This window comes from Vicugna pacos, chromosome 18, assembly GCF_048564905.1.
Source record: "Vicugna pacos chromosome 18, VicPac4, whole genome shotgun sequence".
Lineage (NCBI taxonomy): Eukaryota > Metazoa > Chordata > Mammalia > Artiodactyla > Camelidae > Vicugna > Vicugna pacos.
In genome coordinates, this window is record NC_133004.1 from 33,232,016 (window position 1) to 33,258,013 (window position 25,998).

At 45.0% G+C, this 25,998-nt stretch overlaps 2 protein-coding genes across 2 annotated transcripts in view; one reads left to right on the forward strand and one right to left on the reverse strand.

Annotated features, from left to right (window-relative positions):
- Positions 1 to 16,050, reverse strand: LOC102528229 (uncharacterized). The gene is made up of 8 exons (XM_072942149.1): positions 15,377 to 16,050; positions 15,052 to 15,165; positions 12,648 to 13,828; positions 3,305 to 3,388; positions 3,050 to 3,245; positions 2,336 to 2,668; positions 1,912 to 2,025; positions 1 to 1,160 (listed from the first exon to the last, which is right to left on the reverse strand). The coding sequence occupies exons 1-8, from the start codon at positions 15,579 to 15,581 to the stop codon at positions 640 to 642; spliced, it is 2,748 nt and encodes a 915-aa protein (XP_072798250.1). The 5' UTR covers positions 15,582 to 16,050; the 3' UTR covers positions 1 to 639.
- PRR14 (proline rich 14) overlaps positions 5,890 to 25,998 on the forward strand; it is a 26,916-nt gene continuing 6,807 nt past the window's right edge. The window contains exon 1 of the mRNA XM_031687423.2: positions 5,890 to 6,039. The gene's annotated coding sequence lies outside the window, so the exon portion shown is untranslated. The remainder of the gene's footprint in view (positions 6,040 to 25,998) is intronic.

Consider the following 25,998-nt stretch of genomic DNA (forward strand, 5'->3'; position numbering starts at 1 on the left):
TTCACTCTTTCAACAAATGTTTATTGCACATTTACTATGTCATACATATTATCTTGCTGATTTCAGTCTTCACAGTAACCCTTTGAGGTAGATATTATTGATCCTCATTTTACAGATGAGGGGGCTGAGGCTCAGGGAGGGCATGTGACTTACCGGCTGTGCCCGGGGTGAGTTGCAGAGACTAGGTCTGCACCTGGTGCTTCTGTGCTCTTTCCACCCACTTCACTGCCTGGGTTTCCTGTTGGTGTCAGTTAGTCAGGGTTTGGCCATGCCCTACATCTGAGGTCTCCTCCCCAGCCTTAGACCCCTCAGCATTTACCTGTAGATAAGCTGTGAGGGGATTTTTTTTAGGAGACACTGTACATGATCTCGGTTGCACCTGTTACTGATAACACTTAGTCCAGCATCTCACTCTCTTCATTTTTTTAAAAAGACTGGGAAGAGGGGATGTTAAGTTTAATCTATTTGAATCTTTACAGGCACTTCTCTTTTTACAAGTTTGAAAACTTGAGGGATCCTTGAGGGAATCAAAGGGATGAATTCTGGGTCCCAAGTCCCTGAATCAGTGACCGTCCTCAGGGCCCACCCAGTCAGTCCGTAGCTCGGAGATCAGGCTTGAGCCCAGCCAGCAGGAGCTGCTCACCCACACTCCTCAAAGATGTCCGGGTAGTGCCGGAACAGCACCGGCGGGTCTCGGTCCCCTCGGACCGGCGCCCGAGGCACAGCCCGGATCCCAGGCCTGCGGCCCCGCCGCCCCCCAGAGCAGGAGCGGTGGATCCACTGGTGAGCTTCCACAGCGAACTTCCTCTTGAAGCGCATGCCACACTCAGGGCAGGGGAAGGGCCGCTCACCCGAGTGCATGCGCCGGTGGCTGACCAGCAGCGAGGGGTAGGTGAAGCGCCGGCCGCAGTCTGCACATACGTGGCGCCGCTGGCTGGTCTGAGGATCCATGCTGGGCACCGGGACTGCAGGCTGCGCGCCTGCATTCTGGTCCCAGGCAGCTTTCCTCGGTGGCTGTGCTCTTGCCAAGGCCTTGCTGATGGTCGAGGCAGGGTTGTGTTTAACCAGCTCTTCAGGCCTCTCCTTCCTAGGAGTCTTTCCAGGTCCTTTGGCTCCTGGCCCTTCCTCAGGTTCCTCCTCCTTTTTGTTTGGGGTATCTCCTAGGAAATAGGAATTAAGTTACATTTAAAAATACATTTGCTTGTATTGCTCATGTTATAGGTTGCTTTTACTTAAGAAAGTCTCAGAAAAGTACTGCTCAGTGATTAACACGCAGGTTTGGAAGAACCGTAAGCAGGGTTCTAAGCTCTTAAGAGTGACTTGGTTTTCTCATGTGTCAGATGGGAATCATAATGGTTTCTTTACTTCACAGGGCTGTTGAGAGTATTAAATGAGTAAAAGGATGTTAAGCACTTAGTAAATGCTTAATAAGCAGTAAATATTATTGTGGTTTCTTAGTTTTTTGTAGGATTAGGACATTTACAGAGAAGCAAACATATGCTCAAGATCGCTCTACTAGCGGATGGTGAGGGGAGACGAGCCAAGCTGTCGATTACTGGGCATTTTCTCTTGTACCACTTTGCCTTTCTTGAGGAATGCGATAGACAGACCTGAAGCTGCTTCCATTCTTAGGGATTTTAGTTGTTCTTGAAAAGGGGAGAATGAGCCGCACTTGTACAAGAGGGAGTCTTGGACTTGGGCTCCTGATTCTCCTCCTCTGGTCTCAACATGACCACTGTCCCAAGTTCTCAAAACTTTGTACCGGGTCTGCCTTCTTTCCTTCTCTAGTATCCCACATTGGTTGGCTCTTTCATTCCTTTACAGATGCTGGAGGTGGCGATCTGCAAGAAAACATTGCCGGACAGGAAGCCCTGGAATGCCAGGCGGGGGAGACTTGGGACCATCCCTCACCTCTCAGAGCTCCTCCCAGGCTTTCCCCCTCCTCAGGATCCTGGGCGGCGGGGCTCCAAGCCTCACTCTCCTGTTCCATCCAAGAGATGAGGGCTGGTTTGGGGCCTGGGAATCCTGGGAGAGAACAGGGATCACAGTGCTGGCCTGAGAAGCTGCCCTGGGAAGATGGCATCCCCCGTCAGGGTGAGGGCACCTCCTCAGAATTTGGGCTCAACTTGGACGGGGTCTGCAGTGCTTCTGCCTGATGGAAGCGGATCCGGGATGGAAGGACTCCCGAGAGGGTACCTGAAGCCCTGGGGATGGGAGGTGGCTGGTGCTGTTGGTGGAATAGTGTGGGATTAGGGCTCACAGTCTTCTCGGTCCTTATGTCATCTTCCCTGTGAACCCCAGTGAGGGAGAGGGGGGCTCTGACCCGGGGCCTCACCGAGCGCGCCCAGGTGGCCGTAGGTCTCCCGCATCACGTCCCGGTACAGGGCTCTCTGCGCGGGCCGTAGACACCCCCACTCCTCCGGGGAGAAGTACACGGCCACGTCCGCAAACCTCACGGCCGCGGGTTTCTTGCAACCAGGCCCGGTCTCCCCTGGTCTCATCACCAAGAGCGGGACTGGGGGCGGCGCCATGGGGCCTCCCAGCCCCGAGTAGCGGCCGCCTGGTCCCCGGGGCCACCGCCTCCCGGCCCCCGGCCTCAGCTTTCGTCGTCCACAGGAAGGGCTCCCGAGCCCGGGGCCCCGCCCAGCCTTGGCTTCCGAACGCGCAGCTCAGAGAACCGAAGTAGCAGGGACCGGCTGTTTAGGATTCGGGATTCTGACGGGGACAAATAGACCCCCTCGGTGTTTATTCACTTCATGGCAGCTTGGACACAGACACCCGGGCTAAGGGACCCGGAAGGTGCCTTCAGAAAATATGGCGACATCCTGGCTTCAGTTGTCTCTGGCTGCCCTTAAGAGCGCCGTCCCTTGACCGTATCAAACATGGCGCCTGCTTGGCTTCTCTGGCCTCATCCTCCGCTTGCCCTTAAATACAATGGCCGTGCAGGTGGGCTTTGACGGGGGCCGGGCGGCAGGGTACGGAGGAGAGCTTCCTCGACTTCAAGAAAGATGGACAGGCCCACGGCTTCCAGTACTCCGATGTCCCGCACCGTAGGGCGGCCGGTCATTGGCCGCCACAGCAGGAAGGGCCTGCGCCGCGAGGCGGGGCTGGCGGGGCATTGGAAAGCGTCCGCGCCGGGTGGGGATGCTCCGTGGGCCGGCTCCGAACCCACCGACGACCTCAGCGATTTGTGGCTCCTGGGTCCGTGTACCCGACGGCAGGATACGGAAGCCGGTCCCCAGCCTCTTCAGAAAGACGCACACACCTGGCCAAACTCGGGACAACCGAGGGAGAGACCAGGTACAAGATTAGAGTCGGGCCCACGGCTGCTGAGCTCACCCGACTCCTTGCGTCCGCGGCTCTCCTCGCTGAGTCTCTGGACTGGGACCTGCGGGCGAAAGAAGTTCGGTGAGCTGGAATTGGAATGGGGAAGTTTTAAATTCCATTTTAAGTTTTTCCAAATTAATGGACATAGTTTTTTAAAAAGTAATGCACAAGGTTTATGATGAAAAAGGCAGTTTCAGTATCCTTTCCTCCTGTCCCTAGAGTCAGCTTTGAACTTTTTATTGGTATCAATTATATTGTACAGTACGCACAGTAAAATGCACAGATCTTCAGTGTGAAATTTGTCTAGTTTTTGACAAAGATGTACAACAATGTTAACCATCACCCCAAACAAGATGCAGGACATTGATGTCACCCCTGAATGTTTCCTTGTGCACCCTTTCCAGTCAATACAGTTTTTTTTTTTGTGGTGAAATATTTTTAAACTACTTTTAAGTTTGCAATTCAGTGGCATTAATTACATTCACAATTTTGTGAGATCATCAGCACTGTCTCTTTCTAAAACATGATTTTCATGATCACAAAAGGAAACCTAGACCCCATTAAACAGTCACTTCACAGTCCCCTTTCCCCCAGTCCCTGGTAACTTCTAATCTACTTTATGTCTCTTTGAATTTGCCTACTGTAGGTACCTCATAAAAGTGGAATCATACAATATTTTTCCTTTTGTGTCTGGCTTGTGTCACTTAACATTAATGTTTTCAAAGTTCATCCATGTTGTAACATATATCAGAACATCATTCCTTTTCTTAAAAATTGTGGTAAAATATACATAACAGTTATCATTTTTAACCATTTTTAAGTTCTGTGGCATTAAGTACATTCCCATTGTTGTGCAGTCATCACTACCATCCATTCCAGAACTTTTTCATCTTCCCGAACTGACTCAATACACTTTAAACACTTAGCTGTTTTGTTCTGTTTTTTTCCTGGAGCTTCTGTTAAAAAGTACACTTTGACAGCTTTTTCTTGATACATTCATTTCAGGCACTATGGGCATCCTGCTATGATACTTGATACTTAATTTCTAGCCCCATTCCCTTCACCTTTCTCCAACATACATAATGCAATGTTATTGTAAATAATATTTCTATATATGCTATTATTACCTTTCTTGTCAAATGTAAAAGCATACACTTTCTGGAGGTTGTTAATACAGGAAAGCCCTGAAAACTGGAGTTAAACGGGAGGGGCCAACAATATTGACTCGCCTCTGTGTCAGGCATTGAGGGTTGTGATGGTCCCAGCCTCCACGGAGTTTACAATACTGGAGCTTACAATCCCAAGCTTGTTTATGATTCCTTTGCAAACAGCCATTGAATAACCTTTGGTGCCATTCAAGGGCATCATCAAAAAGTCTGTTCTTGGAAATGCCCTCGCAGTTCCATGGGAAGACCTTATGGAAACAAACATTTATTATGCCATCTTGGCTGCAGAAAACGTTTTATTTTAAAAATCTCTGATGAATGGCATTACCCAATTACACTGTGATCCACACAATTAATATCCAAAAGAAGCATTTGTCTTCATTTTTTGACACAAAGAAAATCAAATTACATATGCATTTCCTCTTTCCCTCGGCTGCCTTGGAAGCTCAAATTATTTTACATTAAATTGGGGTTTTCCAGTGTAATTAAAAGGTACTACAAGTCCCAGTTTAGCTGTTCTGTTGAGCCATTTTGCAGTGAGAGGCGAACCCTTCCGGAGATGAGGGGACAATGTGTGTTAAGGATCCTAGTTGGGGAGGGGGTTCTCAAAGGTCACGTCCTGTGGTTTGAAGTGAAGTACCTGCTACTTTTACCTCGTCTCTGCTGACGGCTGCTGGGCTCCGCGCCTCCACCTCTCCTACTCAAGATATATAAGCGGGTTTGGAGCCTGAAAATCCTACAAAGGTGAACCACTGGGTTCGACTGAGTATCCGAAAGGAGAGGTGCGTGCCCAGTGCTCCACACAGCCAGACCACTCGCCTTTGGGGAAATCAATTCCCCCTTCCCACAGATTACTGGGTCCTGGCAGGCCGCCGGGCCTCACCGAGCGCGCCCAGGAGGCCGAAGGTCTCCCGCATTACGTCCCGGTAAGGGACACTTTGCGCCGGCCACCGATACTCCGCGAGTCCAGCAGGCAGAAGTACACGCCCACGCCCGCGAACCTCACGGCCCCTGGGCTGCTTTCCCTAGTTAGCCTGGGCCCGGCCTCTCTGGGCATATCAGCCAGTGAGAGATGGACCAGGGGCGAGGCCGTGAGAAACCATCCTGTGCTTCGCGGAGAGGCTTCCGGGAAATGTGGAAACGCTCTGAGCTGTTTCCGTCCTTCCTCAGAAACTGTCCTTAAGGGCCTGCCGTCCTGCCCTTAACCAAAATGGCGCCTCTCCGGCCTCATCCTTGCTTTTCTTGTCTGCCCTTACATACCAAGGGGCAAGCCGGAAGGGAGGTTGGACTCGGATAGAGTAACCAGCAGATAGATGACGTGCGTTGATTAGACAGCGCCGGTCGACAGGGGAAGAAGGAGGGCTGTGATTGGTCATTCCGGGGCGGCCTGTTTGAAAGGCCTTCGGCCGGCGGTGAGGGGCGGCAAGATCTCCCTTCATCTGGCTTCCCTGGGACAGGAACCTAAGAGAGAGATTCTGACGGAGTAGAGGTTCTGCTACTCTCAGGAGACTTCTTACGGGCAGGTCCGGATATCCGGGGCTTGGAGGTGAGTAAAAGCCCAAGGGCAAGACAGGAGGATTCTGGAGGTAAAGGAGTGAGGGTCAGCCTGTCTCAACACTTCTCTCAGTACATCGGCAGGGCTAGCCACGTGGGCTGCAGAAATAGGTTCCTAATTGGTAGCTTATCTGGCCCAAACTCCAAGGTCACAGATATCTCCCCTTTTACAGACAGTAAAACTGAGAGATGGGGCAGGTGACTGCTCAGGGACAGTGGAGTCGGATTCAGAGTCATCTTCTGGCTCCTGTCTAAGTTTGAACTTAAGTTCTGCTAAGTGCTTAGGGTAGTGCCCTGCACAAAGTAAGTACTCAATAAATATATGCTTATAGTTGTTATTGTAATTATAATACTACCTGGACCCTGCCTCAATCAGGAAAACTTCCAAATCACAGCTCATAAATGAATAATAACACGGAAATGAATCAGATTATCTCTTAAGAGTGTTTTCTGTTCTGGATCAAGATGGTGGAGTAGGAGGACCCTGAGCTCACCTCCTCCCAGGGATACACCAAAACTACAACTACATGTAGAAAAACTCTCTCTGAGAACTGACCTGAAGACTAGCGGAACAGATTTTCTACAACTAAGGACATAAGGAAAAGGTCACATCAAGAAAGGTAGGAGGGGCAAGGTCGTGGTCTAGTGAGACCCCTGCCCCCTTCCCCGTGGGGCAGGCCACAGCAGGAGGGATATCACACCGCAGAGGTCCCCCGTGAGGAGAAAGGGGTCCAAGTATCATATTAGGCTCCCCAACTTGGGGACCTGCACTAGGAAGATGAGCCCCCATTACATTTGGCTTTGAAAACTAGCAAGGCTGACATCTGGGAGAGCCTCAGGGCTGTGGGAAAGGGAAGAGACTCCAGTCGTAAAAAGACTCACACACAAACTCACTGGCTCCAAGTCCTTCCACAGAGGCTGCAGCTTGAAAAGCGCCTGGGACACACACAAGGATATTCATTGACTAATTTTAGAGCGTGCACCAGAGTATCACAGATCTGTTGGAAATTTCTCTGCGGATGGAAGCAGTTTCAGGGGCCATTTGTTTTTAACTTTCTTGCCACCTAGCTGGCCTGGTGCTGGTGAGCGCCATTTCTCTCGCTCTCCATCAGCCTTGGTAACACCATATGCCCTGCCCCTGCTTTCCCCTGAGGTCCCAGGGGGTCAGCCCAGTCACAGCCAGGTCCTATAGAAAGCTGGGCCAGGGACCAGCCCCACCTACCAGGGTGTCTGCAGCAGTCACAACTGAGCAACACAGCCAGTCCAACCTGAGGACCAGCCTCACCCACCAGCACACCCGCAACAGCTGCACACAGGGCCTACGTTTGGAGTTCCTGGCTCTATTGACCAGGGGAGACTGCACCACTGGGCCCCACGGGACACTTCCTACGTAAGGCCACTTTTTCAAAACTGGGAGACAAAGTCAATATACATAGAAACAAATGCAGAGAGTAAGGCAAAACAAAGAAACTACGGAATATCTTTAAAGGAAAAAACAAGACAAAACCTCAGAAAAATAACTAAATGAAGTCGAGACAAGCAGTTTATCAGATGAAGAATTCATGATAGCATTCCAGAGATGCTCACTGAACTCAGGAGGGAAATTGATGAATACAGTAAGAATTCAAGAAAATGCTAGAAGATGTAAAAAAAAAGATTAGAAATTCTGAATTCAGTAATTGAAATAAAAGATGAACTGATGGTATACAACAGTAGATATGAGAATGCAAAAAAACGGACCAGTGATCTGGAAGACAAGGGTAATGGAAATCACCCAATCAGACCAGAGAAAAGAAAAAAGAATCCAAAAAAAGCTAGGATAGTTTAAGGGACCACTGAGAGAACATCAAGCAGACTAACATTTGCTATAGGAGTCCCAGAAGGAGGAGAGAGAGAAAGGGACAGAAAACCTATTTGAAGAAATAATGGCTGAAAACTTCATTCACCTCGCAAACAAACCAGACAGCCAAGTCTAGGAAGCACCGAGTCCCAAATAAGTTGGACCGAAAGAGACCCACACCAAGATACATAATTAAAATGTCAAAAGTTAAAGACTGTTTTTAAACTTTTCTAACAAAATATTTACAAAATCAGACAAGGAAAGTTCTAGAGATATATAACAAAAAGCTGTCCATCCCTACAGTGAAACCACTTTGAAGATCTATCTTTAAAATTCATGTGAGTTTGCATTCCATTTCATAATATAATGAAATGCAAAAGAATATATAGTGAAAAGTAAATTTCACAAGTGTTGAACTCTCATACTACTGGTGGAGTGTAAGTTGGTACAATCACTTTGGAAAACAGGCAGTGCACACGAAAGCTGAATATATTCAATACCCTATGACCTTGTAAACTTCATCACAATTGGGATTTTGATAGGGGTTACATTTATTCCTAAGTGTTATATTCTTTTAATGCTATTGTAAATCGAATTGTTTACTTAATTATCTTTCTGGATTGTTCATTTCTAGTATATAGAAATGCAACTGACTTTTTGTGTGTTGATTTTGTATCTTGGAACTTTGCTGAATTCATTTATTAGCTCATTTTGTATGTGTGTAATCTTTAGTGTTTTTTAGATATAAGATCATGTCATCTGTGAGTAGAAATAACTTTACTCGTTCCTTTCTAACTCGGTTGCCTTTTATTTCTTTTTCTTGCTACTTGCTCTGGCCAGAACTTCTAATATAAAATTGACTAGAAGTGGCAAAAGTGGGCATTGTTCCTGATTGTAGGAGAAAAGCTTTCAGTCTTTCACCATTGAGTATGTTGTTGGCTGTAGGGTTTTTATATATGGCCTTTATCATGGTGAGGAAGTTTCCTTTTGTTTCTAGTTTATTATGTGTTTTCATCATGAAAGGATGTTGAATTTTGTCAGATTCTTTAATTGCATCAATTAAGATGAATTTGGTTTTTTTCCCCTTCATTCTATTAATGCGACATATTACATTAATTTTTCTTTGTTGACCCATTCTCAAATCCCAGGAATAAATCCCACTTAGTGTATAACCCTTTTAATTTACTGCTTTGCCTTGCTAGTATGTTGTTCAGGATTTTTATGTCAATATTCATACAGGGTATTTGTAATTTTCTTGTAATGTCTTTGGCTTTGGTATCAGTGTAAGCATTTTTTAAATATATTCTGGATACAGATTCCCTTTCACATCTATGACTTGCGGATATTTTCTCCTCATTCTGTGAATTGTTTTTTCACTCTCTTCAAGCTGTCTTTTGAAGCACGAAAGTTTTAATTTTGATAGAATCAATTAATTTTATTTATCTATTTTTTTTTGGTCACGTGTGCTTTTGGTATCATAGCTGAGTAACGATTGCCTAATCCAAGATCACAAACACTTATGCTTATATTTTCTTCTAAGATGTATAGTTTTAGGTTTTACATTTAGGTCTGTGGTTCAAGTTAATTTTTGTATATGGTTAAAGGTAGAGGTCCAACTTCATTCTTTTTTATGTCATCCTAGCACCATTTTTTGAAGACTGTTTCTTTCCTTGAATTGTCTTGGCACCTTTGTTGCAAACCAATTGATAATAATTGGAAAAGGGTAGGAAGCTTTATAGCATGTGTCTTTGCCAGTGTAACATGGTCCTTCATCAAGGGGACCCAGCCTCCCTTCATTCAAGGGATTGTTAGTCTGGAATTGGCTCAAGTCTGAGAATTTGTTGAGGCCAGAGCTCAGCAAGATGTGGAGCAGTATGAGACCCACGGAGGAGCATCTCCTAACACCTACTTTATGGGGTTCTCATACAAACTGTAGATTGGTATGTATACAAAGTTCTTAGCACAGTACATGGCACATCATAAGTGTTCAACAAAGTGGCTCTGATACTATTGCAGTAGGCCGAAGAATAAACAAAGTGGGTAATAGTGTCTGTAAGCTACTGTTGTTTTGAGAAACTTAGCTGAAAATAGGAGATAAGGAGTGAGGCCAAAGGGAAATTTGTTTTTAAAGACAGATTTTAGCATATTTATAGGTTGGCATGTACATGTTCCAGACAAGAGGGGGACTCTGAAACCGTAAAACTAAGAGAGAATAGACGGAGCAAAGTCTCTGAGAGGGCAGAAGCGGATACAGTCCAGGCACAACTCTACTGATGTGCACTGCAGACAAGGGACTTGCCCTGAGCTGGCATGGAAGCGAGTAAATACTAGTGGTCACACTGGCAGATGTGGAGTCACAGTGGGGAGTGGAATGTTAGGGGAGTTCCTATTTGACATCTTGTGTTTTCTTAGTGAAGGAGAAGGCAGTCACTGGTTCAGGATGTATGAAAGACATGTTATGTTGAAAGTCCAACTGAGGTTGGAGTGGAAAGGCTGGCCCTTCTCAGCAGCATTGCAATTTTTTTTCTTCATAGCTCATATACAGCCATGAAGACAGATGGGAGATTAACTCATACTGGGGCTGTGGGTTAGTTAATTCTTTTGGTTGCAAGTAACAGAAAGTCAAACTACCAGAAGCAGAAGGGAGAAGTATTTGGAAGAATACTGGGATCTCCCACTGAATATAGGGCTGTAGTCACAGTTGGTCATTGAATGGATCCTGGAACTGAAGTGCATTCAGAAACCTAAGAAGTTGTCTCCCACCTCAGCCCTCCATGGACCACATACTGGAACTTGGCCACCAACGGCTCCCAATCCAGGCCCAAAGAAATTTCTAAAATTCCTAGGTAAGGAAATAGCCTGGTGATAGAGGTAGGGAAAAGAGCAAGTTCTGAAACTGGGGGTAAGGAGGAATTTTAATAGGTCTCTACTGGGGGTGGGCGCATTTCCATCAGAATTGTAAAAATGTCTAGTCAGTCAACAAACTAGATTTACATTTTATAAACAGTAATTCGACAGGAACATAATTCATTCATCAGACATTTTAATGAAATCCAATCTGGTACGACCTCTGCTTTGGGGTAGCCCCTCTGTCCAAGGAGAAGCAGTGACGATGCAGCTTGCTAAATACCAGAACAGAGGTAATTACAAACACTGTGTTCCCTAGCCACACCCCAATTCTGGGGCTGATGTCAGGAGAGCTGAAGGAAGAAGTAACAGGGGTAGGATGACCCACTCAGCTGTTGGAATATGAGATAAGTCATGTTTGGAACTTCCAGTTTGGTGCAGCTACCCAAGGCAAAGTGGTAGGCCTTGTTCATTCAATTCACTAAAGCTTTACTGAGCACCTACTCTGGAATGGGTGCCATGGAGGCAGAGCAAAGATCAAAATATGCTGCTGCCGCCACTGCCATCTGGAGCCTATGTAAGGGAGGAAGGGCATGAACACAACTCAGTGACTGTAGACTCTTCTGCTTTGTATTCAGTTACCTAACTTTCTAACCTTCTTGAATAGCCTCACCTCATTTCATGAAAAATGTTGACAGAAAACTCATGGAAGGCCCTGTGCTAATGTCTCCTTATTCTGATGAGAATAAGGGAGGAGTGAGACCCAGTTCTCAGGAATTTTCCAGCCACTGGCTGCCTGAAACTAATCCAGATCCACCAGATAAAGTACAACAAGCTGGTCCTGGTTTTACTGCTTCTTGCTGCTAGACCATAGCTTCCCTGCTTTTCCTTAATTTAAGATCAGTCTTCTCCCAAAGCTCACTATGCTTAAGTCCCAAGACCCATCTTGAACCATCTTTCCAAACACAGGGTGCAAAAGACTTAGCTTCACAGCATGTTTTTTTTTTTTAAAGCTTAGGTATTTAGGTGTCTGCAACCTAATAATCCTCTGGTACACTGCCACCACCCCCAAATCCAAAGCAGTATAGAACTGTTAAAACAAAGACAGACCTTGGAGGTATATGGTGTACAGTATGATGCTGGCTTATTTTGTATAACCCTTTAAAAGGGACATTGAAAAACCAGCCCTTGTTTGGGGAGAGATTTTGTGTGGGAACTGAAACCCTGTCTTTAAGGAATGATTGACCAAATTAATGTTATTTGACCTGAAAACCTGGGGGCAAAGTATTTGTGGTTAAGTTTTCTGAAGGACTGCCATATAGATTTAGCTTTAAATATATTCTGGGCGAGGCTTCCAGGGAAGGAGAATGTGGTATTTAAGGGCCTTCTAACGATCAGAGCTATCCCACAATGAGATGACCTGCCTTGTGAGGTAGTGAGCTCCCTGTCAAGGGGGATTTTTAAAGCAAGGGTAGAAGACCGCGTGGCAGGAATATTGTAAAAAGTTGAAACCTGGTATGGAAGAGGAGTCACAGGAGGGGAAGAGCCTGCTCCCATGAACAGGGATCCTCCTGACTGCCTGCGAGGGGGCAGGTAATCCCTGTGTGCACAGACTAGAAAAGCACATGGCCCCTAAACTCAATGAGAACTTTTAGCCCGATATCCACACAGAAGTTCTTTTAGGGCAGGGTAGCTTGGAAAACTTTAACCAAATGATGTCACCTCTCTTATTGGGGCTGTCTGTTTTAAACACACATATTAAGGCGTCCAGTGTGATAGCATATACCGACGGTAAGCTGAGTAGCAAGAGACCTGGGTCTTGGTTCTGACTCTGCCCGGGATGAAGGGGGCTCCTTCCCCTTTCTGCGCCCCTCCATGAAATGAAATGAACCTATCCAACCCTTTCCATTCTAAAGGGCACTGCCCCTCTGGCTAGGCCCCCCTATAGCAGATCTCAGGCTACAGTTTTGGAGCCTGGGGCTACACTTGTGGACGGCCAGAGACCACCTCTGGCGAAAGCAACGGCCACACTCAAGACAGGGGAAAGGCTTCTCCCCGGTGTGGAGGAGCTGGTGCTGAGCCAGGTGGCTCCACTGGGCGAAGCGCTTGGAGCACAGGTCGCAGGCATAGGGCCGCTCGCCAGAGTGAACGCGCCGGTGACTGGCCAGGAGCGAGGGGTAGGCAAAGCGGCGGCCGCAGTCCTCGCACGCGTGCAGCTTCTCCTCGGTGTGCGTGCTGCGGTGGATGGCGAGGGAGCCGCTCCGCCGGAAGGCACGGCCACAGTCCGGGCAGGGGTAGGGCTTCTCTCCCGTGTGCAAGAGCTGGTGCTGGAGCAGGGTACTGCGCTGGGAGAAGCGGGCCTCACAGTGCTCACAGGCATAGGGACGCTCCCCTGAGTGTACCCGCCGGTGACTGACCAGCCGGGAGGATGAGGAGAACCGCCGCTCACAGTCGGGGCACGGGTAGGGCTTCTCACCCGTGTGGATGCGCTGGTGGATGACGAGGGCGGTGCGCTGGCGGAAGCGACGGTTGCATTCCAGGCAGGTGTACGGCTTCTCTCCGGTGTGTGTGCGCTGGTGGATGGCTAGCAGGGAGGGGTAGGCAAAGCGACGCCCGCAGCTAGGGCACTCGTGGGGTTTTTCACCTGTATGCGTGGTCCGGTGATTGGCCAAGGACCGGCTCCTACGGAAGCAGCGGCCACAGTCAGGACAATGGTAGGGCTTCTCGCCTGTATGGATAACTTGGTGCTGGGAGAGGTTCTTGCGCTGGGAGAATCGTTTTCCACACTGGTCACAGACATAGGGACACTCACCAGAGTGTGCCCGCCGGTGACTGACCAGCAGGGATGGGTAGGAAAAGCGGCGCCCACAGTCTGGGCAAGGGTAAGGCTTTTTCAGATTCTGGGCACACTTGTGGCTCTGCAGGGCCAGGTGATCAGGAAAAGTGCAACCACAGTCAGGGCAGATTGGACCTCCAGATGTCTGCCTGGGGATCAGGCGGGGTTTGCTGGGCCGGCGCCCCCGCTTCCCCTTTCTCGGGGCCTCCTTAGGTGGGAATACTTCCGTCTCTTCATTCTTCTTTCTCCTTCTGGTTTCTACAGGGACACAAGGAGAAATTAACAAATACTGGGCCCCTACTCTTTCCTATTACAGTGTTACAGGTTATAAGACTATTTAAATAGACTCAGCCCCTGTCTTCAGGGACTGTTAGTGACACAGACAACCAATCAAGTGTGACACACTGCTATGGCAATATGGAGGGTATTATAGGAACCCCCTAGCCCAGCTTGGAGAAGTCAGGGAAGGCTTCTTGGAGGAGATTAAACTGACTTTAAAAATGAAAAAGTTTTTGAAATGTTAAGGCAGAAAGTGGAAACATGATTTGGCAGTGACAAGGTCACAAGGCCCTTTAAGCCAGTGGTTCTCAAATTTTATTGTGATCTGAATCATTTGGAGAGCTTATTGAAACAAATTGCTGGATGCTACTCCCAGGTTTGGATTCAGCATGTCTAGGGTGGGGTCTAGGAATCTGCATTTCTAATACATTCCCAAGTGATACTGCTGCTGGTCTGAGGACCACACTTGGAATCAGCTGGAGTTCTTCAAAAAAAAAAAGTTCCTAGATATGGATACATAAGAGTCAATGAGGAGTTCTGAGATGGGGTCCAGGAATCTATATTTTCATTAAGATCCCGAAGTGACTTTGATATAACTGACAGCCATTTGACAACCTGCCTGAAACGGAAAGCTTTTAAGCAAGGAAGTATCATGGCAGATCTGAACCGTAGAAAGAGAGCCTTGCTCTTAGAGAATCTGGCACAGAAATCCCAGACCAGACAGTTGCATCTGACCCTGTGGGTGGAGCTGGGGCCCTTCTACCCAAACGGCTTAATCAGAGCCTTGCTTGATCCCGAGGAGAGTTGCAGATTCCCGCACTCATCAGGGTCATCCTGCCAGAAGGGCAAAAGGAGGCTCCTGCACCCTAGGCTGCTGTTTCCCATAAGATCTCTCAGTCAGAGCCCAATCCAAAGCAGGCTCAGGGCAGAGTCCTGGGAAGGAGGCAGGCGTATAGAAGCTCTTTTTAAAAGCTCACTGATTCATCCACACAATAAACAACTGCAGGTGGTTAGTTTACAAGCTGACAAGTGAATCTTTGGTGGAGGGATTGGACACCATCAGAGAGACAAGAACCATCACGTTGTGAAAATGAACACAGTAAATGGAGCATTACAGCATGGGTCAAAGGTATCCCGAGCCAACAAAACTCTGGATCGAGTCATTACAGGCTGCAAGCCTTCCAGAGGCATTTTTCACTCACTTCTCTGGACTGTCATCTGTCTTGGGCACTCCTGTGGATCCAGGGCAGCCAGTTCCCAATCATTGGTATTTCGTTCCAACCAGGAGATGAGGGCTGGTTTGGGACCTGCGCACCCTGGGGAAGGAGAATGAGTCAGAGGCCCGGGCCGTACATAGCGCTGAGTAGATATATCTACCTGGTGGCATCTCCTGCGAAGCCCCCGTCCTCCTCCCCTGACACAACCTGGTCGGAAGCCAGGACCCTGGACACTCCGGACTCCTTGCCCTCCCCTCACTCCCTGTTCATTCCTTCGGGCCCCGTGGAAGCGGATTGGGGCGGGCCTCACCGAGCGCGCCCAGGTGGCCGTAGGTCTCCTGCATCACGTCCCGGTACAGGGCCCTCTGCGCGGGCCGTAGACATTCCCACTCCTCCGGGGAGAAGTACACGGCCACGTCCGCGAACTTCACCGCCCTAGGCCTCCTTCCCCTTCTCCGGCCAGGTCTGGCCTCTCCTGGTCCCCGCGCGGGCAGCAGAGCCGAAGGCGGCGCCATTGGACCCGAGAAGCCGGCGCCACGGCCTTCCCAGTCCCGGTCTCAGCCCTGGGTGCTGGCGGGCCCCGGGATTTGGGAGCCCCCGCCGGACCCAGGCGAATCGTGCCTGGGGAGGCCCACAGGGAACCAGAATCAGCCGCCTGCGGGGCTAACGGAAGCCTTTCACTGTTATTCAGGAAACTCCTGCCCCAACTTGGGTGAAAGGCACCGGAAGATGCCTTCGGGGAAAATGGCGGCGCCGCTACTGCACCGCCTTTGCCTGAAACACAGGCAGCTTCCAGCTATCGATTTTATTGACCCGAGCGCCATGCCGGCTTCCTAACCTCTTTGCCCTCAAATGTGATGGCGCTGCGATTGGGCTTCACGTCCTTTTTCCCCCCATTGCACACGCTCATTGGGCGGCGGCCGAAGATCGAGCATTCTAATTGGGTGCGGTCGAAAGCGGCCTGTTTGAACGAAGCCAACGGAAGTGGAAGGGCAGGAAGCTGGACGCTCGGTGTTGGGTGACTGCTGCTGAGTCTCCAGGCGGGAAGGGGAGACCCTTCCTGGGATCAGTAACAGTCTCGTTTCCTGATGGCGCAGCCTACCCGAGGGTGGGAAAGATACGAGTGACGGAGCCACTCTGGCCAACCCGGGGCTGAGATTTCCCTGAGTTGCCTTTCCTGGCTTTCTCAGAGGAGCCTTCGCTTCCGATAGTGGGTAACTTCCTTGTTGCCCTTTGGGGAAGGGAATTAACGTTAGTGTTTCTTGTGCGCAGGCACCATGCCCAACATATTACACATTTCTCATTTATTTTTTGCTACCGTTGTGTGAAGTGATGATTATCATCCTGGTTCTCCTGATGAGGAAAATCTCAGAGGGGTACTGCTAAGAAGGAACAAAGGTTTTGGCGACTAAAGAAAAATGCACAATCTAAAAGTTTCTAGTTAAGTTTTATTCCGGGACCTTACTGAGAACTGCAGCCTCTCATTTAGCTCTGAGGAACTGTACCAAAGAGGTAAGGGAGGAGCCAGGATATATAGCAGTTTTTGCTGGGGGGCGGAGGGAGGCAGACATGAAACGATTACTGTTAATCTCACACACACAGACACCTCAAGTTAATGATTTTAGTGCTTTTATATGTATGGGTAGGTGCAGGAGTCTGAGCTCATTGAAATTGTTCTTTAGATATGCAACTTAACTATCTAGCCAGTAACTGGAGCACAGAATGTTTCCTGTATTTTCCCATCCTGAATTTTCATGGCACACCCTTGGTTGGGGTCTGGAAAGAGGTTGCGGAGGCAGGGCGGCTGCAGTGGCTGATGGCTTGATGGTGGGCAACTTCGTCGTTTACCGGAATGGCAGGCAACATTCCCTTTCTACAGGGCTTCCTCATGGTCATAAATTCGACCAAGGTTTGGGAGGCATTTCATGAACAATTTGTCCCATGGCACTAGGAATTTTCACTCCTAGGTCAGAGGAAGATTTTGTTGCTAGGCCACCCAATATGCTATTTTTGGATTAAAATTCTCTGCATCATCTGTCTTAGTCTATTATGATCCAGAAAATGTCCCTTGTTGCTTCTTCCAATACCTAGAGTCACACTATTACAATTATTTTATATAGAGTTATATATATGATCAATTGCCATAAAGATGTTTAGCCACCATTTTGTTGGAGCATGATGTGCTGGCTACACATTGGGTAATGAAAGAGGCAATAATCTTTTTTTTTTTTTTTAGTATATGTGCTGCCGAAGCGAGCACAGTTTTTTTTGAAAGAGGCAATAATCTTTTAAAATACACAGCATGTAAGTAATATAGCTAGTAACATTAATACAGTCATAGTACAGCAGAGAGGGGCACAAAGCATAAACAATTTGATTTTTTGTGGGGGAGGAGTAATTAGGCTGATTTATTTATTTTTAAAGGAGGTGCTGGGGATTGAACCCAGGACCTCATGCATGCTAAATACGAACTCTACCACTGAGCTATACACTTACCCCTATAAACAATTTGAAAACAACAAAAAGAGAACAAATTAAAACAATAGTTAGTATAATTAGTTGTAATCTGGTCACACGAAGCCCTCAAGTCCAGAGAGGAGCCAGCTAGAGAAGTCAAATTCTGGAGGGTTGAGGTAGAGAGGGAAAAAAATGTTTCATCTTCCTTTACTAAGATATACTCTATCAACTTTTTATGGGTCATGGTTAGCATAAGAGGAAAGATTTTCTGGAAAACAAAGATTAAAAGCCAGCAATATTTTAGACAAAAAATCGTACAATTATAAATCACATTGCTCAGTTCATTCAGTCCCATGTAATTAATTCCTGTGGATCTAGATGAAGCCATCGGGTTTCCTGTTTTTGTAATTTTTTACCCAGTTCAGTAGTATGATCTAAAAGTCTTCAAAAATCTTCCTTGACAAAAGTGCTCTCTATGAAACTTCTTGAAGATCTTCATTTTATAAAGGCATCAGAGTAAAACAATCTCTGTCTATATTTGACAAAAGACTTAAAATGGCATGGTTAAAGATCTGATTACAATGCACTTGACAAGAAACTTGGTTATTTCTGTGACATAAAGTATTTTAAAATAATAACTACAACTATGACTGATAACATTATACCAGCACATATCAGGTTTTTAAAGATTCCATATAACTTTTAGAATATCTATATTAATGACATTTACCCATACAATATCACCTAAGAAGGTTTATCACCACTTATCTGACAATGTTTCTCATGTAGTTTAATGTACCAAGTAAATCTAATTAATATTTCTCTTTAGGGTGTTTCAGGGACCCTTTGAAGCACCCCAAAATTAGCTAGAGGTCAAAAGAACTTTATTTAGAATTTGACTTGGGGAAAGTTGTCAAAGATACCAGGTTTTAAAACACTTGGTGAAATAGGATCATAGGGCACTGAAATAATACTCATTCAAGCAGGATGATAATAAAAGGTTTTAAAAGCAAATACAGAAAGTTACAGCAGACTACTTAAAAGGAGGTAAAGAAACTTTACAATCTGTTATCAAAATCAGATCAATATTTATTTACTCAGTTAATTTTGAATCTTAGCCAGTCTTGACCATGCACAAAATTCTTCTCAGGGTTTTCCCACAAACATTCCATAACTTTCTTTTTTATTTTTTTAGATTTTTGTCTTATACTTTTTCTTTCTTTCTAGGACAAAAATTACTTCTTTTTCCCTTGATAAATGCATTTTCCATTCCTTGTACCTTTTTCCTTTCATACAAAGATATTTTCCTTATTAATTTTAATAGTTTTAATGACATTAATCAGAATTCTTAACTTTTAAAAACTTTAATTTCTACTGAAAACTAACAAGTATGCAGTTATGAACTATCTTTTACATTAGCATTCTGTAGATTTGGAAACTTTTTTATGATTTGTAAAAACATGCTTTATTATAGAAAAATTTTCAGTGCAGCACCAAAAATTTTTATTAATAGACCTAAATAGTTTAGTTTCTCTAGAAAAGAAAGCCTATGTTTAGGGATTAATGTTTCAGTATCTTTGGGAGCAATCTAGACATTTAATAAATTTCCATCTTTTAACTTAGCAAAACTCTAAAGTTAAAGTTACACAAAATCTGGAGAATTATTTTTAAATAGACATACCATAAAACATAATAATTTTTAAAGAGTTCACCTAAAAGCTCTTACTCTATTTAAATCTATTGAATTACAATTATGTTTAGATTACCTGTGAAAACATGAGACATCAGACCAAGTTAGCCATCATCCCAAACTATTTTTCTTGCTGATAATTTTTATACCAGAGAAAATACGACTTTATCTGACTTTTAGTTAACCCGGATGCAATAAAAGTAAGACATGTCTATATTAATCAAACCAACAAACTTAACCTTTAATGCTGAATATTATTTCCTAGATCATGTGAACTTGAAATTAATTTGGGTTAGTTTCTATTTAAAAATCTCTGATTTGTAAGTGCTTACTTTCAAGTCAATTAAATAGAGCTCTTTTATAAATTTAATTGTGATAATACTATCCAGAGGTAAAGACATATCATATGTATAATGTACACAACAGACATTCCTTAAAATAACCCCTTGAGGCTGATCATTTCTTTCCAAATGATGGCGCTCAAGCTCAGTCCAGTAAGACTCATCAATGTTAACACCGCTAAGTTAAGGAACCAGCAATAGAAGAACTCAGTAGGGTGCAACTGCTCCCTCATTTCTCATTTTTCGTGGATCCTCATCCTCTCCTTTGACTCCTTTTCTACTGCCTTTGATATTATTGGTCTATAGTTGCTTGATTGCCAGTGGACTGCATCTATTTTCCTCACCTATCCCACCTAGGACACATTTGTGTGCACATGCACACACAAATCCACTCTGACCAGGCTTTTGTCCCACTGTTCGGCTAAAAAAAATTCTCCAAGTCCTGCCAACCTCCTCGTTAAACCACTCTGCCACTTTCTTCCATTGGCTTCTGAATCCCTTTTTGTTTTGCTGGTTTTGTATTTTGGTTCTTCTTTCTGTCTTCTTTATTACATTCCGCATTTTTAAAGTACATTTTCCTAAGGTTCAGGCGTCCAACTTATTTCCCTTGGTTTTGATTGTCATCCTCTAGGCCAGTGATCCCGAACTGGGCCGGGGGTGATGCCTCCTTCCCCTGGGGACGTTCAGTAATGTCTACAGGCATTTTTTAGTTGTCAAGAGTTAGGGTAAGGGGAGGGAGGGTCCCAGGGAAGGGACGTTTGTGCGCTACTGACATCTAGTGGGTAGAGGCTAGCAATGCTTCCACGGAACATCCTACAAGGCACAGGACAGCCCCTCACAACAAAGAATTCTCTGGCTCGAAATATTAATAGTGTTGTGGTTGAGAAATCTTCCTCTAGGTCTGGATGTGTAACTGGCTGCTGAATATTTTCACATGGTGGTTGAGCCAAGAGTTTGTTACTTTCTCTAGATATTTTAGTTGAATATTCGACTACATTTCACTCCTGTTACTAGCATATCAGACCTGATATCCCATTACCTAAATCCTTCCTGCTCATGGCTTTTCCCTGCCAGTTCCGAGGCTATTATGTCCTGGTAGCTTAGGATAAATCTGTGAAAAAACAGGCGAAGTTCCTCTTACATTCCATACTACTCAGCCATAAAAAAGAATGAATCATGCCATTTTCAGCAGCATAGATGGACCTAGAGATAATCATACTGAGTGAGGTAAGTCAGAAAGAGAAAAACAAATACCATATGATATCACTTATATGTGGAATCTAAAATATGACACAAATGAGCTTGTTTATGAAACAGACTCACAGATATAAAAAACTTATGGTTACCAAAGGGAAAAGGGGGGGTGGGGACAGATAAATCAGGAGTTTGGAATTAGCAGATACAAACTACTATATATAAGATAGTAAACAACAAGATCCTACTGTATAGCACAGGGAACTTTATTCAATATCCTGTAATAATGGAAAAGAATATATGTATATATGTATAGCTGAATCACCTTGCTGTACACCAGAAATTAACATTGTAAATCAACTATACCTCAGTTTTTAAAAATCTGTATTAGCTTAAAACAGGACATTTACAGTTATGAGTGAAAAAAAAAGCTTGCATTCCAAAGCGGGAGAATGGACAGTTTTTTTTAATTGAAGTAGTCAGTTACAATGTGTCAATTTCTGAGAGAATGAACAATTTCTAATAAATACAGATAAGGGATCCTTCCATTTAACAGATGGACCCAGAGATATCAATTTTCTTGCTCAGTACCAGACAGTCCTGTTCAGTGAAAAGCTGTCCCTTGCCTTCCGCCATTTTCAAAATGCCCCATGGACATTCATGTAGGTGAAAACAGGTTTGTAATTATCTGATTACAGAACCTGAATTTATTGTATATACAAGCACAAACCTACAAGTACAGTTTTAATCCTGAGTTTTTCAGAAAGTCCTGTATAAATTGAGGGAAGATTGTATTTTGTTGTTTGAAACTTTGCTAAGAATTGTTGGCCATTTTGGAAAATCATCGCACAGAAGGGCCACAATTGAATTTGAATGAATACAACCCATCTTGACAGCCTGAGTATGTAGCTGCCATATTCATAGAAATCCTATATGAAGGTGCAAGCATATTTCCATATACTGCTTCACTAAATCCTTCAGCAAAGCCCTACCCAAGCATTTACCTATTGAGATATACGTTATCTTTTAAAATTTAAAGAATCTAATACACAAGAGTGCACAAATCTTAAGTGTAAGCTCAATGAATTTTCATAAAGTGAATACACCCACGCAACCAGTACCCAGATCTAGAAACCAAAACATTTCCAACACCCTAGACTCACCTCATACATCCTCCAGTCACTACCCTTCCCAGAGATAACCACTAATCCAATTTCTAACATGATAGAGTAGTTGTGCCTCTTTTTGAGTGTAATAAAAATGGAATCAGTATATATATAAACACTTTTTTATACCTGACTCCTTTTGCTTCTAAAATTCATTCAGATTGTTGGCTGTAGTAATTTTTATTCTAAGTTATGTAGAGGATACCTACCTATTTTTAAATCAGTGACTTTATTTGTCCTTTAAATGATAGTAAGGGTTATACTGATTTTCAAAAAGTAGGACTATAGAGGGTTTATTTCTCTACTCGTGTATTTCATCATAGTAAGAGGAGCATTCAGCATATTCTAAAAGGCATGCATTAGTTCTAAGAGGCTGACACCCCGATTATTTGCAGCCTCCTGAGTTTTGCCCTCTGGTCCTTTGCACGGTTGTGATGACCCCTGCACAGTTTCCCCCCCAACCCTTTTCCTTCAGTTCTCAGATGACTCATTATTGTCTCTGAGACGTCTTCTCTGGCTCTGTTTACATGCTCTTTTGGGAACCTGTATATAAACTGAGTTGAGCATTTATCTCGCTACACACCAACCTGTTTACTTGTCTCTCTACAGACGAGGACGCACACTGTTTGGCTCACCATAGCCTTTTTTTGTGTCTGGCATGAGGTTGAAGTTCAAAAAATGTGTTGAACAAATAAATAGACACATCATCCCATATTTAGAGCCTTCTTGATCACCCAGGGCCCTTGCCTCCCAGGTATAGGCCTCTTTCTCTGGGGGAAAGTCATAGCTGGGTGGATCTGTTTTCTGTGTATGTCAGGGACCTCCCTTCCCAGCACTGCCACTGATACTACTGTCTCTCTGCCTTCCCCACCTATAACATCAGGTACAGTCATTTCCAGAATCCTCTACCTGGACTTGTTCTCTGAGTGCTATCTGGATCTGGCCTCCATCTGAAATCAGAGGATGCCAGGAATTACCTTTAGACAACGTGGCAGCTACTCAGCCCAACTTCTTCCACTTCAGTCGAGCCAGCTGTCCTCACACACACTGTCTGCTCTCATTTTTTATTTTTTTCTCAGGTGTGATGGGAGCATTCAAAATGCATTTAAGAAATATGTCTTCAATTTTTTTTTAATTGAAGTGTAGTTGATTTACAATATTGTGTTAGTGTCTGATGTACAGCAAAGTGATTTGGTTGTTCATGTACTTTTTTTCCTATTCTTTTCCATTATGGTTCATTACAGAATATTGAATATAGTTCCCTGTGCTATATAGTAGGGTCTTGTTGTTTATCTATTTTATATACTTTAGTTTGTATCTGCTAATTCCAAACTTCCAATTTATACCTCTCCCATCCCTTTCCTCTTTGGTAACTGTAAGTTTGTTTTCTATGTCTATGAGTCTTTCTGTTTCATAAGCAAGTTCATTTATGTCATATTTTAGATTCCACATGTAAATGATATCATACGGTATTTGTTTTTCTCTTTCTGACTTACTTCACTTAGAATGATCATCTCTAGGTTCATTTGTGTTGCTGCAAATGGCATTATTTTATTCTTTTCTATGACTGAATAGTATTCCAGTGTATGTGTGTGTATGTATATATATCTTCTTTATCCACATCTTCTTTATCCAGTCATCTGTCGACAGACATAGGTTACTTCCATGTCTTGCCTTTTGTAAATAGTGCTGCTATGAACACTAGGGTGCATGTATCTTTCCGAATGAGAGTTTTCTCTGCATATATGCCCAAGAGTGGGATTGCTGGATCATATAGTAACTGTACTTTTAGTTTTGTAAGGAACCTCCATACTGTTTTCCATAGTGGCTGTACCAATTTACATGCAATGAAGATTTTAAACCTTTCTCAAAAATGGCCTACTGTCTGAAATAACTGCATGCTAACTGCAATAGGAACTTTTGAGATTCAGATTTAGCACTTTAGTGGTAAAACACTAGTATTTTTGTTGATGATGGTATAAGTCTGAGTCCAGTTGAGAGAAACCACATAGCAATTTGAACACGGAGAAATTTATGTAAAAGAATTATCAACTATAAAAGGGAATTGGAGAAAGAAGGGATTGGGTTGTGTATTAGTATCCTAGGGCCACCACGGCAAATTACCACAAACTGAGTGCATTAGGACAATACAAATCTATGCTTTCATAGTTCTGGAGACTAGAAATCTGAAAGCAAGGCATCAGCAGGACCACACTCCCTTCGAGACCCTAGGTAGAATCTTTTCTTGCCTCTCCTAGCTTCTGGTGGTTGCTGGAAACCTCTGGCATTCGTTGGTTTGTAGATGCATCACGCTAATCTCTGCCTTTGTGGCTACAAGGCATTCTTCCTGTGTGTTTCCCTGTGTGTCAGCACATTGCCTCCTTTCCATGTGTCTGGGTCCAAATTTCCTTCTTACAAGGACACCAGTCACTGGATTGGGGCCCACCTGAATCCAGCATGACCTCATTGATTATATCTGCAAAGACTGTTTCCAAATAAGGTCGCAGTCACCAGAACTAGGGGTTAGGACTTGAGCACATCTTTTAGAGGGACACAATTCTGCCCACTACAGATAGTCAGAAGTAAATTCTAAAGTTTGCAGGAATCACAGATACAGGAGCAGCCACTAGCCCTCAGCTGGAGATACAGCACCCAAGAAAGAGCCTCTGCCTGTGCCCCCCAGGGGGGTTGAGTTCCAGGACTTTTTGGAGAGAACACAGAAGTCAGTGGAGTACCACTTTGGTGGAGCTTGCTAGAAATCCATCCCCTGGAACTTGCTGGAAATCTTCCCTCTAAGGTGCCAGGGGAAACTGTTCATGGTAAGGTGTCTCACCAGAGGCACTGCCCTACAAAACTGTCCAAGGGGTGTACCAGGGAGAGCTGCTGGCCACTGGGTGTTGCTGGCCACTATGCAGCACAGCGGCCTGCCAACAGGCTGCATGGAAACCAGGAAGCAAAACCCTTTCTTCCTGCAATCTCTCCGCAGCTCTCTACTGACAAACCTTAATACAATTCTAGCTGGCAAAGAAAAAAAATATTTAAAGGGCCCAGATCTGTTTTCACAGAGCAGGCAAAAAGAATGAATTTTTTTCTGAGAGGTAATAAACTAATAACTGGCACAGTGACATACCACTGTTTCAGATATTAATAGGCAGCTCCCTTCACCCTTCTTGGCTCTCTCTCCAGTCCTCCCAACCTTCTCCCGTCCCTTGACATCCTCACCATAAAGCCTATCACTTTACCATTTGGTTCCTCCAAACTTGACACCTGCCTATCCTACTCCACCTCAGAAAGGACAAAGATAGAAGTGGTGGCAGGTGGTTCTCTTAGACTGGGGAAGAGAAGGAGTTAGACCATGGGCAGGACTAGCTTCTTCAGATAAATAGTAATTCTACCCAGTAGCTCAAGTAGCTGACCTCAGTGGAAGAGCCCCACCCTAGAGGTGGTCTTGAAGGCTCCTCACCAGGGCAATTAAATAGGGCAGGAATGTGCTGGCATCTGGCTGGACTAAGTACTTCAAAGTGGAGGAGGCTGAGGCTCAGGGAAGTGGCAGAGTCAATGGCAATCTTGTATACAGGGATAGAAACTCCAGACTCCCAGGATCAGGCACTTGTCTGTTCCCACAGCATGGCACACAGGCATTGAAATTTTGTGAATGGCTGATGTGAACCAGAGCGGCAACCCAAACCCGAGACTTCTTATCACTTCTCAGGGTTGGTTCTTGGCAAAGGATTATAACGGACCACGCCTCCCATCTCAATACCCTGAAGCCAGAAACCAATCCAGTCCACCATGGTGAATCTAGATCTCAGACTAGAGGCTTCTGCAGAGAAAGATACTGAGCAGAGCAGCTGGCTTGAGGACCAGAAGGTATAGGGCACTCTGAAAAAGAGGCAGTTTTTAATCATCCTCTTTTTACCTATAGCCTGAGACTTAAGTTACTTATCAGGCACATTCAGATGTGCCTTTTCACTTGATCTCAGTCTATTTTGAGAAAGGCATGACAGGGTTTACCATTCCCATTTTACAGATAAGATCAATAAGGCCAGGAACAGTTAAGCAGGTGAGAGACCCAGAGTCTAAA